Consider the following 27,002-nt stretch of genomic DNA (forward strand, 5'->3'; position numbering starts at 1 on the left):
TGACTTGACTCTACAGGTCAATTGGATGATTTCATAAATAGTACAAGTTAAATACCAGTTTCAAAGAAAAAGTCATATTTGAAACTAGCAAATTAAAAGAAAAGAATCAAAGAGCAAAATAATCCACAATGGACAGTAGATAACTGGAAATGACTAATGGATGAATGAGTCTAATTTGAGGTGTTGGATCAAAGAGGAGAACATATTTGGGATGTCATGCTAGAAGTGTGGTTGACACCTTCTGTCAAGCATGGTGGAGGCAGTGTCCTGGTATGGGGCTGGTAAGGTGGCATCATGCATATCAGACATGACATCCTGTTTGGCCAGTACTTCAATGATGCAAATTTCATCATGCAGCAGGACCAAGATCCAAAGCACACTAAGATATGCAAAAATTATTTAATTTTATGATATGCAAAAAGATTTATTTTTTATTTATTTTTACTTCAGCTGCCTATTTATTCAGCAATAAGGTTGAATTGTGGGTATTATGCCAGACAGGCCATCAAAGACATTACTTCGGCTGCCTGTTTATTCACCAAAATGCGCCTGTTTATTCACCAAAAATGTTTGGTGAATAAACAGGCAGCTGAAGTACCGTCTTTGATGGCCTGTCTGGCATAATACCCATAACTCAACCATACTGGTGAATAAACAGGCAGCTGAAGTACCGTCTTTGATGGCCTGTCTGGCATAATACCCACAACTCAACCTTATTAAGCTCTTGTAGGATGAGGTTCACCATAAGATTAGAGAAAATTATCTACAAGCCTATTCCATTCCGTCATAAACAAACACACTTCTTAGTGACTCCAAACTTTTGCACACTAGAGTACATGTCCACTTGTAAACAGCTAGTGTTCAAATAATCTATAGCCATTCTTGCTTATATGTTTTAAATGACTATCATTTTGAGTCTAGATCATCTCGAGGTTTCTTCCTCATGTCATCTCAACAGGCTAGCTGATTAGGGATTAATTTATAAATTAATGTTTAAAATTAAAATGGAATTCATATATTTCAGTAAAGCTGCTTTGCAATAATGTCTATTGTTAAAAGCGCTATACAAATAAAACTGACTTGACATATGGTGACATCTTCAAATACTGATTATAATTTTGCCTGAAAACAACCCGGTCTTTTTCTGGACGCCAAATCTTTGGCCTTTTTAAATGTACCTGTATGTTCATATTTGTGGCGTAGTAAAGAGCTGCTCTTCTGGAAAATTTTGTCACATAGGTCACATGCATACTGGCCACCATGCATCTTCCTCCTTTTCTTATTGGGAGAGAGGTTGCTGTCATTCAGCCCCTCCCACCCAGACAAGGATTCATCTCCAGCATCAGTCTTCTCCTTCTGAAAAAAAAAAAAAATAGTGTGGTAGAAAAAAAAATCAGGACACAAATATTGAGCTAAAAAACAGGAGGCAGCATATACATTTTTGCTGACTGGACAAGGTATATAATTTAAGTGAGCAAACAGGGAGAATAAGATAATGGTAGGAAAACAACCAGAGGATTGGAGCTTAGGTAAGTTGTATATTAAGGACAGGGGTTCCAGATGGTCAAACTCAAATACAAGGGAAGAAAAGGGAAACTGTATAACAGGTGGGAAAGTGAGGAAATATAGAATAGGCGTAACTTAGTTAATGGGGAAAGGCTGAAGGACAAGAGACAATGGGAAGAAAATAATCAGAGAAAAATAGGTGAAAAACATAGTAATTAAATAAACCATGGAAAGAAAAAGAGGAACTTCAATCGGTGGGAGGTACTGAAAAATGAAGGATCAAACATGAGGGGTCATTAGACAGTGTATAAAAACAGTGGTCAAGCCTAATAAATCAGTCACCTCTGGATGAAATTTATGCTCGGACAGACCACGCTCATTCCTGGAATGAACTTTTGGTTGTGAGCTTGTTTACAATAAACTGCTGATTCTTGCTACCAAGAAGGACTCCATATAAGGTATTTGACTTTTCTGTATCTCTGCTTTAGTAAAGTTAATTCAGCTTAATCTTTTAATTCACTGAGGTTTTACAAATAATTAATTAATCTGAAGTAGTAAGAGCAACAAGGACGTAAGGAGAGGACCCCATCCTGGGCATATTTTCCTGCCACAGGAAAATTGGTGAGCGAGCCAGGAGGTTGACGGGGAAAAGCGGATCATGGGGGTTGTGGACAGAGTCCAGCTGGATCACGGCACCTTATAGAAAAAGGTAAGCAAAAACCTGCTTTACTGAATTTTGTAATTAGCGTGTGAAAGCGCGCTTCGGTCGGCAGGGCAACAACCAGGCAGCCGGAGCCCAACAACCTCCGAGCCAGTAGTAAAGAAAATATTAGAATCTGATGAAAGAAAACAGCCCTCTTGGTGGCAGGAATAAGTATTTTGTATGTTTGTTGCTTAATGCTAAATGTTTGATATCTTGTATGTGCTTTGTGTGAAATTAGTATTGAGGACATGACGAAGGTGAGCAGTAGGAGCAAGGAACAGGCTCTTCATCTTGGCAGTGGTGAGTAGAGGAGAAAGGAAAAATAGACTCATGACCAGTTGAAGAAGAAAGAGTGACTGAAGCAAATAATAAGAGTGAAGAGATATAGAAAGGATCCAAAGAGAAGTGTGAATTAGGGACAGTTGGGAGCTGAGGGAAAGCCCAAAAGTTGACTTAGGAACAAGGTGTTCATAGGACTTTAGGCCTCGATAGGCATAAGGGAGAGACTGCATTTGCACCAGGGTGTGTCAAGTGAAACACGTATACCCTCTTATAAGGTATATATACACACACATATATATATATTATATATATACATTATATATACATATACCCTCTTATAAGGGATTATGATGGAGCAAGCCAGAGTAGGAGTACTGGATGTCTGAGCAGTTTCCTTTGATAGGTTAACTCTCTGACCCTGAGACTGATATCTCAGATTTTAGGAGCAAGGAGCTCATAGGTTATGCACTGGCTATGTATGAATGAAGAGTGGATGTGATTGAGTGTGTGAAAATAAAGGTGCGAGTGAGGGTGTAGCAGTACATACATTTAGGAACTGGGAAGGTTCTTGGAGTGTTTGTTAGTGTGTATGTGCTTGTAAAAATGCAAATATATGGGGTTGTAAATAGTTAGAATATAGGAAGACAGTTATAGACAAAATATATAGTGAAATAAAAACATGTGGGCACACAGTATGATCTGCTGGCTTTTTGGACAATCATCTGGATGTCAGTGTTGCCCACATTGTGGATATAGATCATCAGAAGAGAGGATTATATTATTAAACAAAAATAAAGAAAAGAAATAAATGAGCGGAAGAAAGAGGAGACAAAAACTAGATAGACCAGCTCGGATTCTTACTCCTAAAAGGAGTGTGGAGAGGACATAATTTAATTAGAGAAAATTGGTGCACAGAGGAAAAATTGAGGCAAGATTTGTGGTGAAACAATCATGTTTCTCAGTGATTCATAGGAACCAACAGTTTGAGGTGGGCCCTGTGTTAAGCATAACCATAAAGAGAAAAGTGGAAATTAATCAGAAGTTTGCTACAGGAAATCAGGTTGCAAAATTCAGACTAAGGTGCAAAGAATTAAGGATAGGAGGGTATGTGATTTGGTCTACTCACCCGCTATATAGTAAACAAGCAAAAGAGTGGATATTCATGCGGAATATGAGTGAAGAGAGCATAGATAGACAGAGCGAGGAGTGTGAGGAGTGGGAAGCAGGCAGAGCTGAGCTAAGACAGCAGGAATTAAAACACTTTTGGAATGAAATAATCTATCGAGATATAAAGGGACGAGCTGGGTGACAGAGGGGGCTGAAATTTTAAATTGTGGAAAATAACCACCAGGAGACCAGAATATCATCCGAGTGGTTATATACAGGATAAACTACAAGAGTGATGGACGAGAGAATTTGGGACCAATTTTAGAATGGTTATTGAAAAAAGGGTGTTGGGATTGGGAGATCATAAACTTGGGTAAAGCGTTGACTAGACTCCACGGGTCCTGGTATGCTCAAGAATATACAAAGGACTTTCAGGTGTGGATAAAAGTAATAAAGAGATGTGAATTGGATAAGGCTGAGAGAGGCTAAGGCCCATTGGAGCAGGTGTAAAGCCCTGTGGCCAGTAAAAGTCATAAAAACAGAAAGTGTAGAGAGCATAATAGTAGGTGCCATCTGGGATAGAGGTGACCTAGGGTTTGAATGTGAGTGAGACAATTAGATAAGCCTGTGTAGATCTAGTATAGGGAAGCTGGGAGTAACCTGGATTGATCCACCTAATAGAAATAAGCATATAAACAAACATCTGGCTAGCTTAGAGAAGCACTAATATATGGGAGATATTTGAAGTATTTTACGATAAAATACTTAAGATGGCTAAGATATTGAAAAAGAAATAAAGAGCGGGTATAACACCAATGGAGTTAGTAACACTTAATTGTGACTGGACAAATAAGAAGCCCTTCAAACAGTGCATGGACCGCTGACATAAAGCAACTAAAAATCATAGGTATTGATGGCCTAAAGATGGCACTTTTCATGAGGAAGCAAACCAGTGCAGACTTTACTGGAAGATGTGATTGGTCTAAGTACCATAGATTGGGTGACCTTTCAGGCCCACATTATCCATCACGTTGAAAGGTATAAGAAAAAGAAACAAAACGAAGAGGATCAGAAACAACTAACTACACAACTGCAAAAAGCCCAGCTGAGGGACTTAACAAAGCAAAGTAAAAATGACAAAGAAAGCTCAAAAATGCAGGCTGCAGTGATTGTGCCAAATGACAGCCAATGCAGGCAGGCCCAAAGTCAGGTTCAGCTACAGCCTCAAGGAGGAATGGTGAAGCAGCCAATATAAACTGTGCAATAGACACAACTACCTCAAGTGCTGCCACCACAGATGTGTCAGGCCCAGGCGCCACAAGTGCCCCAACAAACCCAAGTGATGCCATACGTTCAACCTGTCCTTCCAATTAATGTCTACATGAGAGGAGGAAGAGGAAGGGGAACCTTCCAGCAAAGAGGAAAGAGAAAGAGGTTTGGGGAAGAATACTGGACCTCAGGCAATGGATTTCGACTGCCATGCTGGGCCTGTGGACAAATTGCAACTGCCTGAATGGAGGGCCCATGCAACAACAACAAGCTGGCAGATTCCCTCAAAATATGGGGAGCAGGCATGGTTCTGAAGATGCCTGGGGTGGGGGTGGGGGGTTGTGCAAGTGGTAGTGACAACACAACCATGGGGATCAGAAAAACAACCTAAAGTACAAGTTTCAATCAATGGTCAGTCCCCAGTTTTGTTTCTTGTTGACACTGGTGCTAAAGTATTAAATTTCACAGAACCACAGAAATTGACCATGGAAGGACAAACATTGATGGCACCAATGCTATCTAAGGACAGCCCTATGAACTTATTAGGAAGAAATATTTTATGTAAGCTAAAAACAAAAATACTGTGTACAGCTGTTGGGATCCAAGTAGAATTTCCTGAATACTGGCGGATGGCTCTGATTACAAACAGAACAACAAAGGCAGCCCCTGTTCTGCCCACTATACATTGGCTAAGACTCATTAAGAACCATCTGAGCAAAGACTTTGAGAAATAGAGACCATAGCTACAACAGATAAGACCAGACCTCGCTAGCGCTATAGTTATCTATCCATTACACTGCACCCTATATTACAATCCTACCAGTACAGATCTATAGTGAGTATTTGGGCAGACCTTATGGCGGGCAAGATTTTGAATGTTGAAACAGGGAATTTTATTACAGGACCCCAGGGGATAGCAGCAGAAACTAAACTGAGTGATAGGGAAAAGCAGCGGTATACAGCAGGAAACGCAGTACCACATGTGTCATTAATGATATATGGAGAATATGAGGCCAGGGATTTAGGGCCTATAGTAAAGAACAAATGGGCTGGGTTCCTACATTACGTCCACAGGTATTCACCTCATTGGATAGCATGTACATAAAAATATGATCAAGTTCTGTGAATAAAACAAAGGCCAATAAAGTTAGTGTAGACAGGGCATTATGGAAAGCAACTCAATGTGGGTTAACTAAGGCTACGTTTACACTAGACCGTATCTGTCTCGTTTTCTTCGCGGACGCACTGTCCGTTTACATTAACCCCCCTGAAAAAGCGGGGAAACGGGAATCCGCCAGGGTCCACGTATTCAATCTAGATCGTATCAGCTCCGGTGCTGTGTAAACATTGAGAATACGCGGATACGCTGTGCTGAGCTCTAGCTGGCGTCTCATTGGACAACGTCACTGTGACATCCACCTTCCTGATTCGCTGGCGTTGGTCATGTGACGCGACTGCTGAAAAACGGCGCAGACTTCCGCCTTGTATCACCTTTCATTAAAGAGTATAAAAGTATGAAAATACTGCAAATACTGTTGCAAATACTGCCCATTGTGTAGTTATGATTGTCTTTAGGCTTGCCATCCTTCCACTTGCAAGTAATAAGTGATATGCGCTGGGATCACACACACAGCGGCTCAGTCCCGAATCGTGGCTTGTTCACTTCACTCGCGCGCTCTGTGAGCTGCGCAGGGCCGGAGTGCGCACCCTCCAGAGGGCACTCGCTGTTCAGGGCGGAGTGATTTGGAGCGCAGGATGCCTGCGGAGCCGAGCGTATCCGCGTATTGGTGTTGCTGTGTGCACGGCTAACGGTTTTAGTGTCAACGCGAATCGTTTTAAGAACGTTAATCTGATGATCCGCTGATTCGACGTAATGTAAACGTAGCCTAACAGAGGTGGGCAGTAATGAAGTACATTTACTTGAGTACTGTACTTAAGTACACTTTGAGTATCTGTACTTTACTTGAGCATTAATTTTTTTTGGCAACTTATGACTTTAATTTCACTACATTTGAAAGACAAATATCGTACTTTACTCCACTACATTTCTATCAAGGTCCTCATTACTCGTTACTATGAAGTGGCTGTTTTTTCTTTTCTTAAACATGATTGTTTTTTTCGCAGGTGACACTGAAACAGCCTATCAGTAATCACTAGGGTCATGTCACGTCCAAAGACTGGATAAAATCATGATCAATGATTTTTCCACAGCATTATTTAACATGATCAGTTAATGGCAGAATGGAAGGAGGTGGTTCTCTGGGGAATGCACGCACCCACGGTTCTATAGGTAGAACCCATGTTTCAGTTTTCTGAAAGGAATAAAGAGTTGTTTTGTTTTAAAGATTTGCTTTGTTTGCCTAAAACGGAGCACATTACAGTCTACAAAAACTTGCCGTCCAACCTGCGGAAGCATATTGAGGTATGTAAACGTTTTATTCCAAGAGAAAGCGTGCAATGAAGTTGTATGTGCTTTTAGAGCTAGCGATAACATTGCAATACCTATGCAGTCTGGTTAGTCAAATGACTTTCTATGGATTAAGTTGCCATAGCCTTGTCCACAGCTAACGATAACACATAGCTAGTTAACTTGGACACTGTTAGTTAGCCTGTAAAAACGGAGTTACGCTAACATGAATAACATTAACTTATCTGAAGTGCTTTTATAAATGTTTTAGCATAATCTTGCCAAATAAACAAAATGTAGAAATCTTTATTTTCTAGTAACGTTAGTTACCCAATATGATTTCGAGTTTGAAAAGATTTTGCTAGCATGTCAGGTGGAGCTTCACTGACTAGCTAGCTTAACATTAAACCACGATGATTCCACAGGCAGATTCATATGTGCATGAATACATAAACTTGCACAAGCATGCATGTGAGACACGAACAGTATTGTACTAGTCAGTCACAACAAATTGCTGGAATTTTTTGTTTTGATATCAGATGATGGTCTTGCACTTTTTTAATCTTGCTTAAATCAGTGTTACTGTTGAGCAGTTATTAAACTCGAGGTGTGGACCTGGGTTTTAAGCAGGTTGGATTGTCCTTTTTATTTTTTGAGCAAGCTTTATTTACAGCTATTCCACTGTCTTCCTGATTAACATACATATACATGTGTGCAGACACTGCCAGAGCTGTGTCAGAACACTACCATGCTGCTTTGTGTGGGTGGGGAGGAGTGGTACAATTTAAAAAAAAAAAAAAAAAGGCTCTTTCAGTTCAGTTGATTTTGTAACATTCTACCAGGCATTTAATCTACAGGTTGTACAGACTAGTCAGTAAATCCAGTCAGTTGCTTCAGAGGCATTACGTTTTGTAAGCGTTGTGGCAATAATACAACAATGCGTTGACAGAAAATGTACTTTTAATACTTAAGTATTTTTAAAAGCAAGTACTTCAGTACTTTAACTTAAGTAAAAATTTGACTGTACAACTTTCAGTTGTTATGGCACTAAATATAGGGCAATTCTGGAGGAAAACCTGTTTAAGTCAGCCAGAGGTTTGAGACTGGGACAAAGGTTCACGGTCTAGCAGGACAATCACCCTAAACATACCGCTAAAGCAGTAGTAACATTTGACCAGTGGGATCTGTACTTTGACTTAAGTAATGAAGTTGAGTCCTTTGTCCACCTCTGTTAACTAGTAAAGAAGAGTTATTGGTAGTTCCAGAAGACCTCTGAACAAAACACCAGACAGATGTAAAGTAAAATCAGCAGGAAAGGTCCAAATACAACTTATACCTTGAGCGTTATTTCCAAGACAGAGACAGTATCCTTTGAGTCAGGCTTCAATAGATGGAATTAGGCCTACTATACGTAGACTGTTAGAAGCTGGGGTGCTCAGAGAGACCAGGAGTCCATGCAATACCCCAATTTTTACAATTTACAAACCAAATTCCAATAAATGGCACATAGTTTATGATCTTAGGGCAGTTAAAACTGCAGTTGTGGCAGAAGACCCCACAGTGCCAGACCCTCACACATTGTCATCTAATATTCCATCTAATACTATTATATGACCTCTGTTCTACATTTTTCAGTGTTCCCCTCCATGAGGACTCAAGGTACTTGTTTGCCTTTATATATGAAGGAAAACAATATGCCTACAGTGCCTTGCAAAAGTATTCATCCCCCTTGGTGTTTGTCCTGTTTTGTTGCATTACAAGCTGGAATTAAAATGATTTTTTTTTTTTTGGGGGGGGGGTGTTGATTTACACAACATGCCTACCACCTTAAAGGTGCACATTTTTCACATTTTTTTTTATTGTGACACAAACAATAATTAAGATTTAAAAAAAAAAAAAAAGAAATCTGTAGTGTGCATAAGTATTCACCTCCCAAAGTCTTTACAGAGCCAGCTTTTGCTACAATTACAGCTGCAAGTCTCTTGGGGTATGTCTCTATTAGCTTAGCACATCTAGCCACTGGGATTTTTGCCCATTCCTCAAGACAAAACTGCTCCAACTCCTTCAAGTTAGATGGGCTGCATTGGTGTACAGCAATCTTCAAGTTATGCCACAGATTCTCAATCGGATTGAGGTCTGGGCTTTGACTAGGCCATTCCAGGGCATTTAAATGTTTCCCTTTAAACCACTCCAGTGTAGCTTTAGCAGTATGTTTAGGGTCATTGTCCTGCTAGACCATGAACCTTTGTCCCAGTCTCAAACCTCTGGCTGACTCAAACAGGTTTTCCTCCAGAATTGCCCTGTATTTAGTGTCATCCATTTTCCTTCAATCCTGACCAGCTTTCCTGTCCCTGCAGATGAAAAACATCCCCACAGCATGATACCTCCACCACCATGCTTCATTGTAGGGATGGTATTCTCAGGGTGTTGGATTTGCGCCACACATGACATTTCCCATGATGGCCAAAAAGATCAATTTTAATCTCATTTGACCAGAGAATCTTCTTCCATGTGTTTGGGGAGTGTGCCATACTGTATGCTGTTGGGCAAACTCCAAATGTGACTTTTTAAGCAATGACTTGTATGGCTTAAAGTGGTCCTATGGACAGGTACTCCCATCTCCACTGTGGATCTTTGCAGCTCCCTCAGCGTTATTGTTGGTGTCTTTGTTGCATCTCTGATTAATGCCCTCCTTGCCCGGTCTGTAAGTTTTGGTGGTCGGCCTTCTCTTGTCAGGTTTTTAGTGGTGCCATATTCTTTTCATTTTGCTATAATGGATTTAATAGTGCTCCCTGGGATATTCAAAGTTTGGGATATTTTTCATGACCCAACCCTGAGCTATACTTCTCCACAACTTTATCTCTGACCTGTTTGGAGTGCTCCTTGGTTTTCATGTTGCTTGCTTAGTTAATGTAGCAGAGTCAGGGTCCTTCCAGAACAGGTTGATTTATACAGACATCATGTGACAGATCATGTGACACTGATTGCACACAGGTAATTATGTGACTTAAGTGAATTGGTTGGACCAGCTCTTATTTAGGGGTTTCATACGAAAGGGGGTGAATACTTATGAAACCCCCCCCCCCAGAAATCTGGAGTGTGCATCTTAATTGTTTGTGCCACACTGCAAAAAAATATCTTAGCAAATGACAATATCTTGAAAATAGTTTAAATGCTCTAGCATTTCCTATTAGAAGAATACAAGACACCAATTCTGAGATTATTAAACCTAGCTCTAGATTGCAACCAACTTATTCTAAGATGTCTTATCAAGTAAAAATATCTGTCTATGCAACAAGATAATTTCACTAGTATTAAGTAATTTTCTCCACAAATTCAGTTTTAAATTTCTTGCAGTGCACAATAAAAAAAGTGCACCTTTGTAGGCGTGTTGTGTAAATCAAATGGTGCCAAGCCCCCCAAAATCCATTTTAATTCCAGCTTGTAATGCAACAAAACAGGACAAACACCAAGGGGGATGAATACTTTTGCAAGGCACTGTACACCCATACGCCCCAAGGATACTGCGAGTGTCCATCAGTGTTCAACAGGATGGTGGCACAAGGTCTCAGTACAATTAATGTTAAAAATACCATTCTGCAATATGTAGATGATCTGCTGATTTGTAGTCCAACAGAGGAGCAATGTGTAGCAGATTCCATGAATTAACAGAACTGGCTAAAAAGGGACTGAGAACACCCTTCAGGACTGTTTTGCTCAGACAGACTGGGATGTGTTGAAAGCTGCAGCCACTTTGGAGGACTCTTCTGTCAGTATACAGGACTATGCTGAGTATGTGACTGGGTACATCAGCACGTGTCTGCAACATCGTGCCGACCGTACAGATCAGGAAGTTTCCCAACCAAAAGCCCTGGGTAAACAGTCAGGTACGACACATGCTGTGTGCTTGTTCTCTTGCATTTAGATCAGGCAATGAGACGGAGTACAAAGCAACAAAGTATGGACTGAGGAAAGCCATTACAGCGGCCAAGAGGCAGTACAGAGAGAAGCTGGACAGCTTCTATTTTACTGCTGACCCCAGGCAGATGTGGCAAGGCCTGCAGCACATCACAGACTACAGGAACACCACCAGCACCATCAGCTCCACAGACAGCCTACCGGATGACCTCAACACTTTCTAGACCTGCTTTGAGACCTCCAGCTACAGCACAGAGAGGAGGCACACACACACACACACACTTGGACCACCCAAGCCCCCTCCACCCCACCAACAGTCTCATCAGGCCAGGTACACAAAGCTCTGAGGAGGATCAACCCCAGGAAGGCAGCAGGACCAGACAACATCCCTGGGTGGGCCCTCAAAGTATGTGCCAATGAGCTGGCTGATGTTTTCACTACCATCTTCAACCTTTCCCTTAGCCAGAGCACCGTTCCCTCCTGCTTCAAGACCACAACCATCGTCCCTCTTCCCAAGAAGAGCCCACCCACCTGCCTGAATGATTACAGGCCAATAGCACTCATTCCAATCATCTCAAAGTGCTTTGAGAGAGTGTTACTGGGCCACATTCAGAACAGCATACCAGAAACCCTGGACCCCCTGCAGTATGCCTACAGGCCCAACAGATCCACCTCAGATGCCATCGCTGCTGCCCTCCATTATGCCCTCTCCCACCTGGAAAACAAAGACTCTTACATCAGGATGCTCTTTGTTGACTACAGCTCTGCCTTCAACATGGTCATCCCCCACAAACTCATTCATAAACTGTCCACACTTGGTTTGCACCCCACCCTCTGTGACTGACTCATCAACTTCCTGACTGGCAGGCCCCAGACTGTCAGAATTGGTCATAGGACTTCATCCAGCATCATCACAAACATTGGCACCCCACAGGGATGCGTCCTCAGCCCCATCCTCTACACTCTGTTCACCCATGACTGTGTCGCCTCCCACAAGGACAACATCATCCTGAAGTTCGCGGACGACACCGCAGTGATAGGACGCATCACTGGCGGTGACGAAATGGCCGACAGGAGGGAGGTGGCCAGTCTGGTGTCATGGTGTGAGGACAACAACCTCACCCTCAACACGGACAAGATGAAGGAGATGATAGTGGACATGAGGAAAGATGAGGAGACCTCATCGACCACTGTTCATCCAAGAGCTTGAGGTGGAGAGGGTGAGCAGCTTCAAATACCTGGGTGTTCACATCAGTGAGGACCTCACATGGACACCTAACACCACACAGCTGGTTAGGAAGGCTCAACAGTGACTGTAATTTCTGAGGAGGCTGAGGAAGTTTGGTATGTCGCCCAAGATCCTCAGCAACTTCTACAGCTGCATGATTAAGAGTATCCTGACCAACTGCATCACTGTGTGGTACGGCAGCGCTACAGCTATGGACCGCAAACGCCTGCAGAGGGTGGTGAAGACTGCTGAGAGGATCACCAAAACTCCACTGCCCTCTCTGCAGAGCATCTACCACCGCAGAGTCCACAGGAGAGCTGCTCTCATCCTCAAAGACCCCACCCACCCCCAGCACAGACTGTTCACACTCCTACCCTCAGGCCAGAGGTACAGAAGTGTGAAATGTAAGACTGTCAGACTAAAGAACTCTTTCTTTCCCACCGCCATCAGACTCCTGAACAGCTGACAGGAGTCTGTAACCATGGATTACCTCCCTGTATACTGTCCTTGACTGTTTACATCTGTTTACATTTGTTTGCTCATTACTGCCCTTTTTGCTGCTGTTCCTTGACTGTTTACATCTGGTTACATTGTTTGCACATTTGCACATTACTGCCCTTCTGCTGCTACGTCTGATCATTGCATTATTTTTGTATTACACTACCTATTTTGCACTACATTTACATTTATTTTGTACTATACTGGGTGTTTTTGCTGTGTTTGCTTTTCTTTGCTTTTATTTTTGCACTATATTGCCTTTACTTTGTATTATTTCTTCCGCCTATTTATTTATTTGTAATTGGCATTCATGGTGGACAGCAAACTAAGAATTTCATTGTGCAAGTAGACCTGTCCTACTGTGCATATGACAATAAACACTTTGAACTTGAACAAAGTTAATAAAGACAAATTACAATTTTGTAGGGTGGAAGTAAGAGTATCTGGGTCAAAAGTTGAAGGGTGCTCACAGATCCATTTTGCCAGTAAACAGAGACTATTCAGAAAGCTCCCAAACTGTGGTTGATATGTTGTCTTTTATAGGAATGACAGGGTACAGCCGACAGTGGATATGTGATTTCATGCTAAAATTATTATGGAAAATTATTTTGGAAGCCAGACAAACCAGCCTCAAGAAACAGCTGAACTGGACAGGTGAGGCAGAGTGAGCATTTGTTGCCCTTAAGGCAGACAGGTGCACAGTCCCTACTTTATCAAATCCTGATTATTCAAAGCCATTTCATTTGTTTGTAGCTGACAAAATTAATGCTGTGCTCACTCAAGATGCCAGCGGGGCTTAACAGCCCATTGCATATTGTAGTGCGCAATTGGGAAAAGTCGACCAGGGGATGCCACCTTGTTACCAGGGCCCGGCTACAGGTGCCTATGCCTATGAAAAAGCATCAGCCATCACTATGGGTCATAAGGTAGAGTTGTACATGCGTCATGCACTGCATGTGCTGATCACAGGAACAAACTTTGTGTTAACTAATGCTATATACGCATAGGACATTCAGCAGTCTCTAAGATATATAGCGGAGTCAGTGGAAGAAGAGGATGAGAACAAAGTAGACAAAGTTCCTCGAGGGGAGAACACGACAAGGAAAATAGAAAGGGCCCACACCAGAAACATCAGAAATGCAACTGCCCAGATGCAGCACCAGACAACAATAAAAGAAAGAAAAAGCTAGAAGAGCCAGAAAGCAAGTGACAACAAGCCTAGAAAACTCCCTGACTAGCCCAGGAAACTCCATGAACAGACCCCCAAACATCACAGAATAAAGAGAATGGAACCCCCAAAAAGACTGATCTGGAAACTGTGCCTAATAATATACTTGGGGATAGTGAACTGTAATGACCAGGAACTAGTAACCCATCAAATTAACAATGGTACTCAGAGACTGTTTAGCGTAAGGACATGTGGTGAACTCAAAGAAAGGGAAGCAAGGTATGTGCAACGCAAGACAGCGATAATGGCAGTCTGGGAAACCCAGGGAGATCAAAGAAACCAGGCAGCAGAATTGTTCAGAGACTTGGGAGACATCATGAGATATAACCCCAGACTGGAGTGGGTGGAGGTAAAGACACAAAGCTAGCCTATCAAAAGAAGAGACGTCAACCAAAGAACGAGACAGATAATTCACATCGTGGAAGAGACAGAGGGGAAGAGATAATGACTGATGGAGTATTGGACAATATGTTGTATGGACTAATGACCTATACTGCCAAAAGATATGGTGATAAAGGTAAGCCTTGTGTGGCATGCTACAACTGGAAGAAGGTACCTAAAATAGCCCCAATACCATGGGAGGTAGAAGATTATTGTTATGATAATGTATGCCCTTTTGTGTGTACCATATGGCATATGAGGGTAGATGCAGAGAGGCAAGTAGCAACATTCACTGATGTGCATGGAAACATGCCCTGAATGACACACATATCTGAAAGAGGGATGGCCAGGATGTGTGGAAATCACATGGCCAGGAACAGGACTAGGTATGCCTGTATGAGTAGAAGACACATAGATGCACCAATATGCTTTTTGGAGACAGGGGAGTGTAAGAGTAGGAAATATATCAGCAAAATGTGGCTAGGAGTTTTAAGGAGGAGGAGAGTATAGCCAAAATCCAATCCAGATCATGGACAGGTTTCAGACATCATTAAAAATAAAAACCACCAGACTTAGGCAGAAGCAGTCTACCAGTATTGGATGTTTTTGGACATGTGGGGAATCAGGAAAAGTAATGCAGGTATTACCAGAGAATTGGTTGTGAATATGTGCACCAATTACATTGCTAGGAGTAGTATTATATGATACAGAGACGGTAACAGGTAAATGCAGAGGAGAGGAAACAGCACGAAAGGGCCCTCAAACCATTTGAACCCACAAAAATAACACTTTTGGGGCTTTTCCACTACCAACATGGCTGAGTTGGGCTGAGCCGTGCGGTGCTGAGTTGGGCTGAGTCGAGCTGAGTGGGGCTGTTGGGGGGTTGCATTTCGACTACAACCGCGCTGAACCGTGCTGGCTGGAAGTGGGTGGACACATTGAGTGGAGTTAGAGAAAGTGGGTGGACGTCACGTGATGTCGTTAGGCGGCGCAAACAGTGACATCAGTGACCTTTTAAGCAGTAGTCTCACGACCCGGATAGTAAACAATAAACATGGAGGACATGGAGTCATTAGTGTTGCTGATAGTTCTGCTGCTGGTTAGTGTTGCTCGTAATTCTTCTTCTTCCGGGTTTACGGTGTTTACAGATCCCAGCATGCTCACAGGGCGTGTGTGGGCATGTGAGGACACTCCTCCTCACCAATCAGTACACAGGGGAGTGTCTCCTCACGCCCCTAGCCCCACTCGGCTCGGTTGGGCTCACTTCAGCCCCATTCCAAAACTGTGCGAGTTTTGGGTGCTGATTAAGGCTGAAGTGAGCTCAGTCGTGCTGCTCTGAGGTAGTCGAAACGCGAGCCGTGTTGGGCTGAAGTGAGCTGAAAAAGGGTAGTGGAAAAGGGCCTTTAATGTAATGGGAAGCCCAAAAGGGATACCCAGTGAGTATATGGCTACAAGTAAAACAGGATTCACGACATTCTTTTTGCCGTAGGCACAGATAGCATCAAATACTATGTGAATTAATTACATTTGGTACAATCAACAAAGGTTTTTGAATTATACCATCGATGCATTAGAGGTTTTGGGGGAACAGTTAGATGCAACACCACAGATGACATTACAGAATAGGTTGGCTATCAACACAGAGCACCAGACGAGAAAGTATGTGCGCTGTTTGGGGAAGATTGTTGTTTATACATTCCAGTGAACACAGACCCTGATGGTAACTTCACAAGGGCTATGAAATAGCTGAGGGGCCTCAAAGAGGAACATGCAAGAATGACCCAGGGAGAAAGTAGTGGGTTGGAATGGTTGACATGGCTGTTCTCAGGAAGTTGGCAGAATATACTAGCCTGAATCAGAATGGCACTAGGAGCTCTCCTAGCTGTGGTACTGGTGATAACTTGTTGTGTACTGCTACTTGTTAAATTAATGATAAAGAAAAAAATGGGGACCCTGATGGGAGAATATGTGGTAATGATGGAGTTAGAAAAAGAATATAAAAAGATGTTAGCACAAGAGTCTGAAATAGAGTATGCAGTCCCGAGGGAGGAAATGGAGTCCGGGAACTCCAAGGTAGAACAGGAAGAGAGAACAGAAGTTCAAACAGAATCATAAAGGGAGAGAGGGAGGGGATTAAGAGTTTTAAGAATGAATCTTTTTTGTAATACATAAGTTTCCTTCGAACATGTACGTAAATTACATACGGCAAGGCTGACCACCAAAAACTATTATGGGCAAGCTCCCTTGTGTTCGGCATCACTCAGAGGAGGAGGAGTTCAAACTGAGCCTGGATTCTCCCAAGGTTTCTTTCTCAAAAAAGAAAATTGGATAAAAAAAAAAAAAAAAGAGTTTTCCCCTGCCACTGTTGCCAGTGGCCAAATTGGCCAGGTGCCACTGGGTTGCTCAAGATAGACCAGTGTCGAAGGAAGACATTGGGGAACCGATACAAGAGGAGAATAGTGCTCATTTACTTTTGCTGAACTATATTCTTTTATAATCCATATATACCATGCATCTTTTATTTTAATGGGAAGTAACAATGTATGTACTAAGTAACTATTAGACTAATCCTTTTAAAATGCGTCTCTGAATTATGCTGAATGCTGTGAACAAATATGTAAATCAATAGAGAGTTTCAAGTAACATAACAGGCTACCAGGTACTTGCATGAAATTACTGGTAATTTCAACTGGGAAAAGAAGTTGAAGTTTTTCAGCCACTCCTGAGCTTGTGAGTGTTAAGGATGGAATTAAATGTATTATTGTTTAAGTGATATGCGTAATACTTGCAAAATGCATTAACACCCCTGCCTGCTTTGAGAAAATTGTTATGCACACACCGTGTATCCTACCGGTATGTGTAAATGTTTTGCCGAGATAAAATGGGTCCCGCATTTTACGATTCTGGAGATCGCTGAAGCAAGTGAGCAACAATATCATGTGATCACCGTGGGGCATTTGACCTACTTTTAACCAAAACAAGTCGGCATGGGCAAACATGGCAGACTCTGCTCTCCCGCCAACTAAAAGCCAACGGAAAAGAAAAGGAATGCCTAGTGAGTGCAACTGCAAGATAGAGCAAGATAATCATTCTAGCTAGTTTTTAGCTAGCTTAGCCTTAGAATGTATGGGCTGGACTCCATCGTAGCAAGTATGGAGTTATATACCTAATGTTTTGAGCTTACAGAGAAAGAGACAATAACACAAAAGCAGTAACAGAGAAAAGACGGATTTGTCTTTTGTTTCAGGGATCTATTTGTGAATGTCAACCACAAATTACATACCTGCGACTCAAAACTCTGAGGTCGATGCAAAGTCATGATGTTTTCTGCGTGTTGCCATCTTGGTGTGACCCAGTTCCATAATTATGCTAATTAGTTCAAGCTCCTCATGTTTGGCTGTTTCCGTGGGGCCATACTGTTTACCTCAAGAGGTAGGATATTCGGTCCCAAAATGGAGGAAAGCAACCCTCAGCACATCAAAATGATCACATCTCATCTGCATGATATTGGTCTTGCGTGACAATGCCATGCACAGTAAATTTTTTTTTTTTTAATTTCAGATGACTTTGCAGTCATTACCTTTAAATAAGTCATAAAGAGTGGAAATATGTGGTAGTAACAAACAGAACACAGATGTTGAGCTAAAAAAAAAATCAGGACAAGGCATATGTATTTTTGTTGACCGGACAAGTTATATAATTTTTTTTAAGTGAGCAAACAGGGAGAATGAGATAATGGTCAAACAACAACTGGACAACTGGAGCTAAGGTAAGCTCTATGTTAAGGAAAGGGGTTCCAGATGGTCAAACACAAATACAATGGAAGAAAAAGGAAAACCATATTGCAGGTGGGAAAGTGAAAAAATATAGAATGGGGTAACCCAGTTAATGGGGAAAAGGACAAGGGACAGTAAGAGGAAAATAAGTAGAGAAAAAATAGGTGAAAAACATAGTAATTAAAAAACATGGTAGGAGAAAGGGGAACTTTTATCAGTGGGAGGTATTGAAAAATGAAGGACCAAAGCAGGAGGAGTCGTTAGAAAGTATATAAAAGAACAGTGGTCAAGGCTAATAAATCAGTCACCTCTGGTTGAGATTCTTGCTACCAAGAATGACTCCAGATAAGTTATTTATTTGATTTTTTTAAATCTCTGCTGTAGTAAATTTAATTCAGCTTAATCTTTTAATTCATTGAGGTTTTATAAACAATAATTAATTTGAAGTAGTAAGAGCAACAAGGACCAAAGGAAGGGACCCCATCCTGGGTGTATTTTCCTGCCACAGGAGGCAGGATGGTCAGTAAAATGGTCAGATTTAAGAGAGCCAACAAGACTTTAGACCTAAAAGAACCAAAAGTCACATGGAAAAGTCAGACTTTCTTACCTGACAGCCATTGAGTACCGTTCCCTGTGTGTCTGTGGATGAGGGTGTGGTGATGGTGCTAGCCTTAGTACTGCAGGAAGTGGTGGTGTTAGCCTTGGTGTTGGTAGAAGGGGAGGTGTATGTGTAAGACAGCTGGGGGATGAGGATGGTGTGCTGTTTGGTGGAGATGGCAGCTCTGAGGCAGGGAATTCCACCAGGCTCTGCTATGGCAACCAGAGTTGGCAAAGGTGCGGCTATTATGTTTATCGGACTTGTGGCAGACTGTGTCATATAAATGGTGTTGCCATCCATCGAATCCTTTTTGAAACATGTGAGATTGAGTGGTTCCTCTTGGGTGGGGACAGATTGCTTTGTGGCAGACAATGCAATAGTAACAGAAGTGTTACCATTACAACAAGAGGACTTTGGGAGTGAGAGATCCAAAGGTTCAGCTTGCCCTTTCTCTTCCTGATCCTCTGTCTTTATAATGCCATGATCATTTATAGAGAAGTTTAGAGGAGGAGGGTCACTATTCTGGTCCACGGATTCTTCATTGTGAGGTTCAGTTGGAGTGTCCAGGATTTGGGTCTGCGTGTCCTTACTGGGCTCTGGTAGAGAATTTGCAACAGTCTGTGAAAAAATTAAAACGGTGTAAGGTTTTGATTAAACAATCATTGAGATTTTCTGTATGTATGCTAATATTGGATATGGACTATTGGATTTATTTATATTATTTCAGCAATAGATATCTGATGGTACTTTTTAGGCTATATCACAAATCACTTGTAGTGTTTACTGCTGAAGACTAAACCTAGCCGAACTGAATAAATCCCCTCATCAGAATCGAGTGTTAGCCTTTTAAAGGCACAACAGTTCAGTGTCCCATGATTACCTGTTGCCCATTTTGGGAATTTTCAGGGTGGTGGAGTAGTATGTTTTTTAACCGCATTCTTTCAAACCACCTATTGACCACATCCACAGGCAAACTGACAGATTTTGCAACTTGAGACAGCTGCTCTTCACTGGGGTGCGAGTCTTTGTTGTATGCCTCAAGGAGGGGCAAGAGACTCTTCACTGGGGGCTGATCTGCACTCTCAAAGTCTTCCTCCCCCAGGAGAGAAGAGAAAGACCTGTCAGATCCTTGTTCATTGCTGTTGAGACAATTCAAGATATCACTGCTGCTGGGGCTGTTGTCACAAAAAAGACATGTAGCGTAGTTATGGAAGCTATCACCACAAACAACACTTCTGTGAGCCACTGTTGAATCACTTGGTGTCATCATTCCTGCTTTCCTTTCTCTCTCCTTTTCTTTCTCTATCTGTAAAGCTTCTTCACAATCTGTCTTAATTTCAAAATCACTTTCAGTTTTGAACTGAGTTCCCTGTAGCAAAGTAGACCTCAGGTCTTCAGGTTGACCGTTGTCCTGAGAGGTATTGGTCTCTTCTGCAACCTGGTTCAGCCCAATGAGTGAATTGTGTTCTGCTGCCATGACTGTATATTCTGGGGTTGATTTCAGATCTGTAGTTCCTACAGTTGGAGTTACTTGTGGGTTCACGGCTGCTAACTGTCTTACTACCAGGCCCTGAGACCCATTGGTTGTTCTTACAAGCAACAATGCTGGCTGTGTATGCTTTGTCTCTCCTGGGACCAGCTTTGTGAACTTTATTATGGATGCTGCTTTATTCGAAGCAGTTGACTGTGTGGATTTAAGTATACTTATTTGTGCAGGTACTGGTCTTGTAGTAGGTGATATTGGGGTTGGAGTGACATTTGGCTGCGTTATGTTAGTTTGTGCCACCTTTGGACATTGTGTTGAATTCACCTTTACCACTTCTGGTGGTGCCATATTTGGCTCTCGTGCTTTTGCTTGGGCCATAGTTTGATGTGGCAATGTCGACTGTGCTGTGTTCAAATCTGAAGTGCTAATTTGTGGGTCTAAACTATAGTTTAGGATAATTTTGGAATTTCCATCCTGATCCAGCACAGGGAGAGAGATTGCAGAAATCACCTGCAAATGGGGATGGGGAGACTGCACAAGCACTGCTTGTGGCAGCCCTTGATTAACAACCTTACTACTAGCTCCATTAGCATTTGAATTAGGCACAGCCTGCCAGATCGTGTTCCCATCCACTGCCACTTTCAGAATATTCTGGAGGTCTCGTAGGTTGATGCTAATAGGCTGAACTAGACCCACAGTAGGTAGAACTAATGTCTGTACCACACCCTGAGGAGCAGTAGTCTGAATAGAAATTCCACTCCCATTATTAGCAGTGCTGGTAGTGGTGATAGTGGTTGTCGTAGCAACCGCTGTAGTTCTGACAGGTTTAAGTTCATGCTCATCAGGCTCTTCTTTAATCTTAAGAGGAAGCTGTTCCTCCAAAGGTTTGTTATCAATATCAACTTTCTCCCGCAAGAGGATACGTGTAGGGTGAGTCAGAGTAAGAGCTGTTTTGACTCCAGGAGTGTGAGATAAGCCATTAACACCAGGGGGAATTGCTACACACTTCTTACTGCTGATATGGGAACTGTAGGAGCCAGAGTGGGAGAAGCGCTTCTTACAGTTAGAGCACTCATATGGCTTCTCACCTAGACAGAGAAGGAAGAGAACAGTATCATTCTGTAATCACATAGAACTCATACGTAATTCAATTTGGCCTGACTCAAGTGTAAAGCAACCAAATTTATAAAAACCATAGAAACACAGTAAACCATCCAGCTTAATGTAACCCGTTATGAAACTTTATGACAAAGGTTACTGTCTGTATAATGAAGCTTATGGTCTCTTACCCGGTGTACAAACCAAATAACCCAAGCAATACAACAGTGATTTTGTTGCAACTAACCACTGTGGATGCGCAGGTGTTCCTTCAGGTGATGTTTGTACTTAAAAGCTTTCGAACACTCTGTACATTTAAACTTTCTGTTTCCTCCTGAATGTGAAACCATCCTCTGAAAGAGAGCAAGAGAGAGAATTCAGAAGTCCTGTAGATCTCACTTTGTACTGTGTTTATTTTGCATTTGTTCTAATGTGTCTAGGTAGATAGTAATTTGGCTGATATAAAAGCTTAATGGATATTGTAGGTAAAAATATGTGTACACCTGGCCAGCAGAGCCATTTGTGGGCTTTTCCCAAACTGTTATCACAAAATTGGAATAGCGGAAAATTGAGATGGAAGCACACATTGTTGAATGTCTTTGTGTGCTGTAGCATTAAAGGTCCCATACCGTACCATGGATTTTTTTCTTCTAGTTTTTGAAATATGTCAATGTGACTTGGGGATGTACTGGGACTTTCAAAGTTGACTGTCACCTTCCCAGTCTGTAATGGCCATAAAAAGAAAGCAGGCAGAGAGAACAGGCCAATTAGAAAAGTGTGTTGTTCATATGTATCAATGTACTTGGTACTACCCCTCATTAACATATAACCATGACTTCATATAATATAAAATCAGCAATCGGATATCTGAATCCAGAAAGCAGGGGTGACGGTGTTTGCAAACCTTATATTTACAAAGCTTATATTGAAAGACAGAGCTGTGCCAACTCATAAGTAAAACTGTCAAAATTTCCAAAAAAATCAAACATTAAATGCTGTATTTGATATTTTGATAGACTGTAATAGGTAGTTAGCCATCAGCCCTGTGATGATCTGGCAACTTGTCCAGGGTGTACCCTGCTTCTCGCCCATAGTCAGCTGGGATAGGCTCCAACTTGCCTGTAACCCTGTACAGGATAAACGGCTACAGATAATCGATGGATGGATGGAGGCAGTTAGCTGTTGCTAGTTTGGGTTTGCTTGGCAAGGTAGCTTACCCATTGGTAGCAATGTGACAAGGCACAGAAGCTATGTTAATATTATATGCATATAGTTTCTAGAAAATTTGTTTAATATGTACTCAAGCCAGGGGTGAAAGTAACTTTTATTTCTTGCCGGTACTATTATTTTGAGTCATAGTGCGCGCGCACAGCACGCGCCGAAAAATACACCTAATTATTTATTATTGTCTACTTATCAAGCCTTCACTAGGACTTCTTATCACTCAGTAGTACTAGTATAGTACTTTTTAATCACACTATCACTCTTTCATCCACCTGTATCAGTTTTTGATTATAAATAAATTGCAAACACATCATTTCAACAACACAATCGTTTTAATAAAAAATTTTTTTAGTTGAACAGTTGAAAACTAACTTTTCATTTTGGACATTGGACACAGAACAGTGTAACAGAACAGAAAAGTTAAAGTTTTTAGGTAAAACACTTAAAATAAATTCCAAAGAGGCTTGAACATTTGAGAAAGTGCGTGCGTTCTACAGTAAGTGCGTGTGTTCTCAGTGCGCGTGCCATGCATTGGTAGCCTAGTTACCCTGCTCGCTCCATCCAGACAGTAATCTAGAATCTTTGCCCCAACTTCCACTCGATTTATGAATTCTGATCAAAGTAATTTTTAAATAGCCTATCATGAAACATTAACATGTTTCTTTATATGCCTTTTTATTTGGGAGACTTTGCAACTAACATCTGTCTGCTAAAACACTTTGATTACCAGCTGCGCACGTTATAGCACAAGATCTGGTTAAGCCGTACGTGCGCTGTAGCTCGCTCGTTGTTTGTCCAGCGAAACACTGCACACAATAGAATATTGAAACATCAACATATGTTTCTGTATATGTTGTTTTTATCTGGGAGACTTTTGCAACAAACGTCTGTCTACTAAAACACTTTGGATACCAGCTGCGCACGTTGGCGCAAGATGGTTAAGCAGTGGGCTCTGCGCACTATCTCGCACGTTGTCTGTCGAGTGAAACACGGAAGGAATTCACTTCAGACATAATTCAGAGACAGGTCAGAACATATATTGAGGAAAACGTGTTGTTTTTGGTAAATTGACGTTAGCAGGTGTGTTGTTATGCTGAAAGTGCATTTTTTTTTCAGAGACAGTATATTTTTCTTTCTGGTAGGGCCAAATCTTTTAGTGGTACACCGGACCAGCCAGGACCGGCTTACTTTCACCCCTGACTCAAGCATCTGGATGTCATCATAAAAACAACAACGTAAAGACTGTTGCAAAACAATTCTGTGGTAGTGATGTATCATTTGCCCTTTTGGGTGCATGTTGAGTACTGTATCCCTAATGAAAGCTCACCCCCCCCCCTTTACTACACCTTTGTGCCAAACTTAATTGACCTAAACTTTCATTAAAAGTACCTAGAATTTTAAATTTATCTTAAAAGTGACACACTATAAACATTTCAATTATTTTATATAATTGAGATGAGACGCCGAGATGCTTTTGTAAAGTGCCATTTTTCTATATTATATAAACCCTACAGCCAGGTTATTCAACTGGTGGCCTTCGGGCCTGGTCTGGCATGCGAGGCAATTTGTCCCCGCCCTTTAAGTGGTGTCCAAAAAAAAACAAAAATCCAGACGCATGCACTGCTCTTGCGTCTCCACTCTAACTATGGTCCTGTTCTTGCTAGCATGTTAGCTTGACAAAATATCTCTTTCTACTTTAAAAAAAAAAAAAGCAAAAAGTTGATGCAGAAAACAGGCAATTCAACAGTGAAGTACCCTTTCTGTGTGAATATTGATGGAGAATTTGAATTGAAAGCAAAGGAGATGGTATCATCATTAAATGAAGCATCTTTACAACTTGAGCTCATTGATATTCAGTTATCAGATGACCTGCAACAGTCATTACAGCTGGCAGGTTCTGAAAAGTTTTGGACTTCTGACATCAGCCACAAGAAATTCCCTCATTCAAGGGGTCTTGCTCTTTTTATCCTGTTACGGCATGGCTCGTAAACTGGCCGCAGCATAAAAAGGGACCACACAAAAGGTTACGGACTGAATTGTAAACTTTTATTTATAATTACCAGTTTTCCAAACGTCTAGGGTAAACATATGTGGTGCAAAGTATGGCGTGGACTGTGTGGATGAGTGAAGGTGTATGTCAGTTATGTGGTCAATGTAGAGGCAAAAAGGGAAAGAAGGGGAAGAAAGTAAGAGAAAGTGCAGATAAAATGACTGTGCGTCCCCACACACAGCCAGTAGGTGCCTCCTGAGGTAGAGCAAAGCTCCACCTTATATTCCAGGTACGCCACCCAGGTGTAACAAATGATGTTAATTATCCCGCCTGACACCAGCCTTGCCCGTGCACTGGCGAGCTGATGCCAGGAGGGAGCTCAGGACGTAACAATCCTCACAATGTTTGGCAGTACTTACACACGTGAATTGTCATTCTCACACATGAATGCCATTAAAACTAATAATCACACATCCCTCATTGCCCAGAATCTGCATCACTGTATGCGTATTGTCCTGACCACGTGTACACCTGACTTCACCACTCTTGCCAAATAAAAAAAATGTCACTTCTCTCATTAGATGGCAAATGTTGGCTGATTTTTTTTAATGTCTGATGCAATTTCAATAGAATTACTTTGGCTTGATAAAATACTGCACTGATGTCATATAATTCCCCAGAGGAAAACACTGCTTCTTATAACAGACTTATCTTTGTCTTTCAGAAACAAATCAGCTTGTACATTGAGCTCAATCTCTCTCTCTTTTTCTTTCTTTTCTCTTGCTTTTTCTCCAACAGGGGTTTTAGGAGAAAGAAGTCAGAATTCAGTAAGATCTGGCCAATGTCTCATAATGTTACTTCTTAATTTAAACTCCTAAGAAATAGTCTATTGTCAAAGCCCAATTATGTCCAATTTAAGTTCAACTTAATATCTTAAAATACTCTTCTGCTATTCTTTTTGCTCCTAAAGGGATGCTAGAAGAAACAGATAAGAATTCAGTAAGAGCTTGTTTATTTCTGAGAGATAAAGACAAGACTGTTGCAGTGTTTTCCCCAGAAAAAAATTAAAGCCCTAAATTCTGTCATGATAAAACACAGACAATTGAGCGCCAACGGCGCGAAGTGAAACTAGGGGGGTCCGGGGGCATGCCCCCCCGGAAAATTTTTTGAAAATAGATGCTCTCAGGTGGCAGATTCTACCATAACTGGATCCATGAACCACTTGCCCACAAAATAAGAAATTTTTCTTGTCCTTTTTTCAGTGAGGTAATATTTTCAACACTGAAAATATGGTATTTGGTCTTCTAAAACAGCACGTCATTTAAAAATACACTGAGTATATCAATAAAAGATTTTTAAAGAATAAAGTTCTATTTCTTTGACATATCTGACAGACATAACTCCCATTTTAAAAATCCCTTTCATTATCCCTGTTGCTATCGTCAGTGAATTTCTGTCAGATGACCTGACGATAGACTCGGCCATTATGGATCTTTGGTAGTTATCGTGTGGAAGCAGGCTTTATAATTTTTGGGTGTCAACAGATAGAGTTGAAATAGATTAACAGCGAAAAAACTATTTTGTTCACGAGAGAAGCCCACAGTTATTTTTAAAAAATGCTATCGTCAGTTTGTCAGTCAAATGCACCTGACGATAGCAAAATTCAAGCCCTCACCACGCACATGTTGACTGACGCAAGGAGGAAATTCTACTGCGCATGATTTTTGTGACAGCAAACATTTACTTCCGGGCAAGACTTGGAGTTCTGACAGCTAGATTTCATCAAATAAATCAAGGTAAGATTTTCAGTCCGCTATCCTGACGATAGAAATTGTTGACGATAGAAACATTGAGAATATATTTGTGCATTCATATTTAAATTTTTCTGGAGGAAAACTATCATAAGTTTAGATAAATCAGAGCCACTTGCGACCCTTTCAGCCGACAGGCCATTTCAATGTGTTATTTCCCCGCGAAAGTCAAGTCAAGTTTATTTGTATAGCGCTTTTAACAATAAACATTGTCGCAAAGCAGCTTTACAGAATTTGAATGACTTAAAACATGAGCTAATTTATCCCTAATCTATCCCCAATGAGCAAGCCTGTGGCAAGTGACACAGTCGTGTCCATCGTCACTGTTGTGACAATTATTGTTGATATTTCAATTTTGAAAATAAATTTTATCCTTTTTATTTCAATATTTTATTTTATTATTTGGTTCTAGTGATGAGGTATTTAATATTATTACTAAATTTGTCAGATTAATAATGTAAGAAACAGTTTTGTTGCTATTGTCATCTAGAG

At 41.3% G+C, this 27,002-nt stretch overlaps 1 protein-coding gene across 6 annotated transcripts in view; it reads right to left on the reverse strand.

The window, feature by feature from the left end:
- zeb1a (zinc finger E-box binding homeobox 1a) overlaps window positions 1–27,002 on the reverse strand; it is a 185,555-nt gene that overhangs the window by 46,934 nt on the left and 111,619 nt on the right. For 2 of the 6 annotated variants that reach the window (XM_060905986.1, XM_060905987.1), the window contains exons 6-10: window positions 21,733–21,838; window positions 19,782–21,475; window positions 18,911–19,519; window positions 1,179–1,356; window positions 239–379 (exon numbers count right to left, since the gene is read on the reverse strand). In XM_060905986.1, the coding sequence (XP_060761969.1) occupies window positions 239–379; window positions 1,179–1,356; window positions 18,911–19,519; window positions 19,782–21,475; window positions 21,733–21,838 (2,728 nt within the window). Of the gene's footprint in view, window positions 1–238; window positions 380–1,178; window positions 1,357–17,810; window positions 17,944–18,910; window positions 19,520–19,781; window positions 21,476–21,732; window positions 21,839–27,002 lie in introns of those variants that run through there. The other 4 variants (XM_060905988.1, XM_060905989.1, XM_060905990.1 and 1 more) reach the window with 3 other exon arrangements.

Source organism: Neoarius graeffei, chromosome 23 (assembly GCF_027579695.1).
Source record: "Neoarius graeffei isolate fNeoGra1 chromosome 23, fNeoGra1.pri, whole genome shotgun sequence".
Classification (NCBI taxonomy): Eukaryota; Metazoa; Chordata; class Actinopteri; order Siluriformes; family Ariidae; genus Neoarius; species Neoarius graeffei.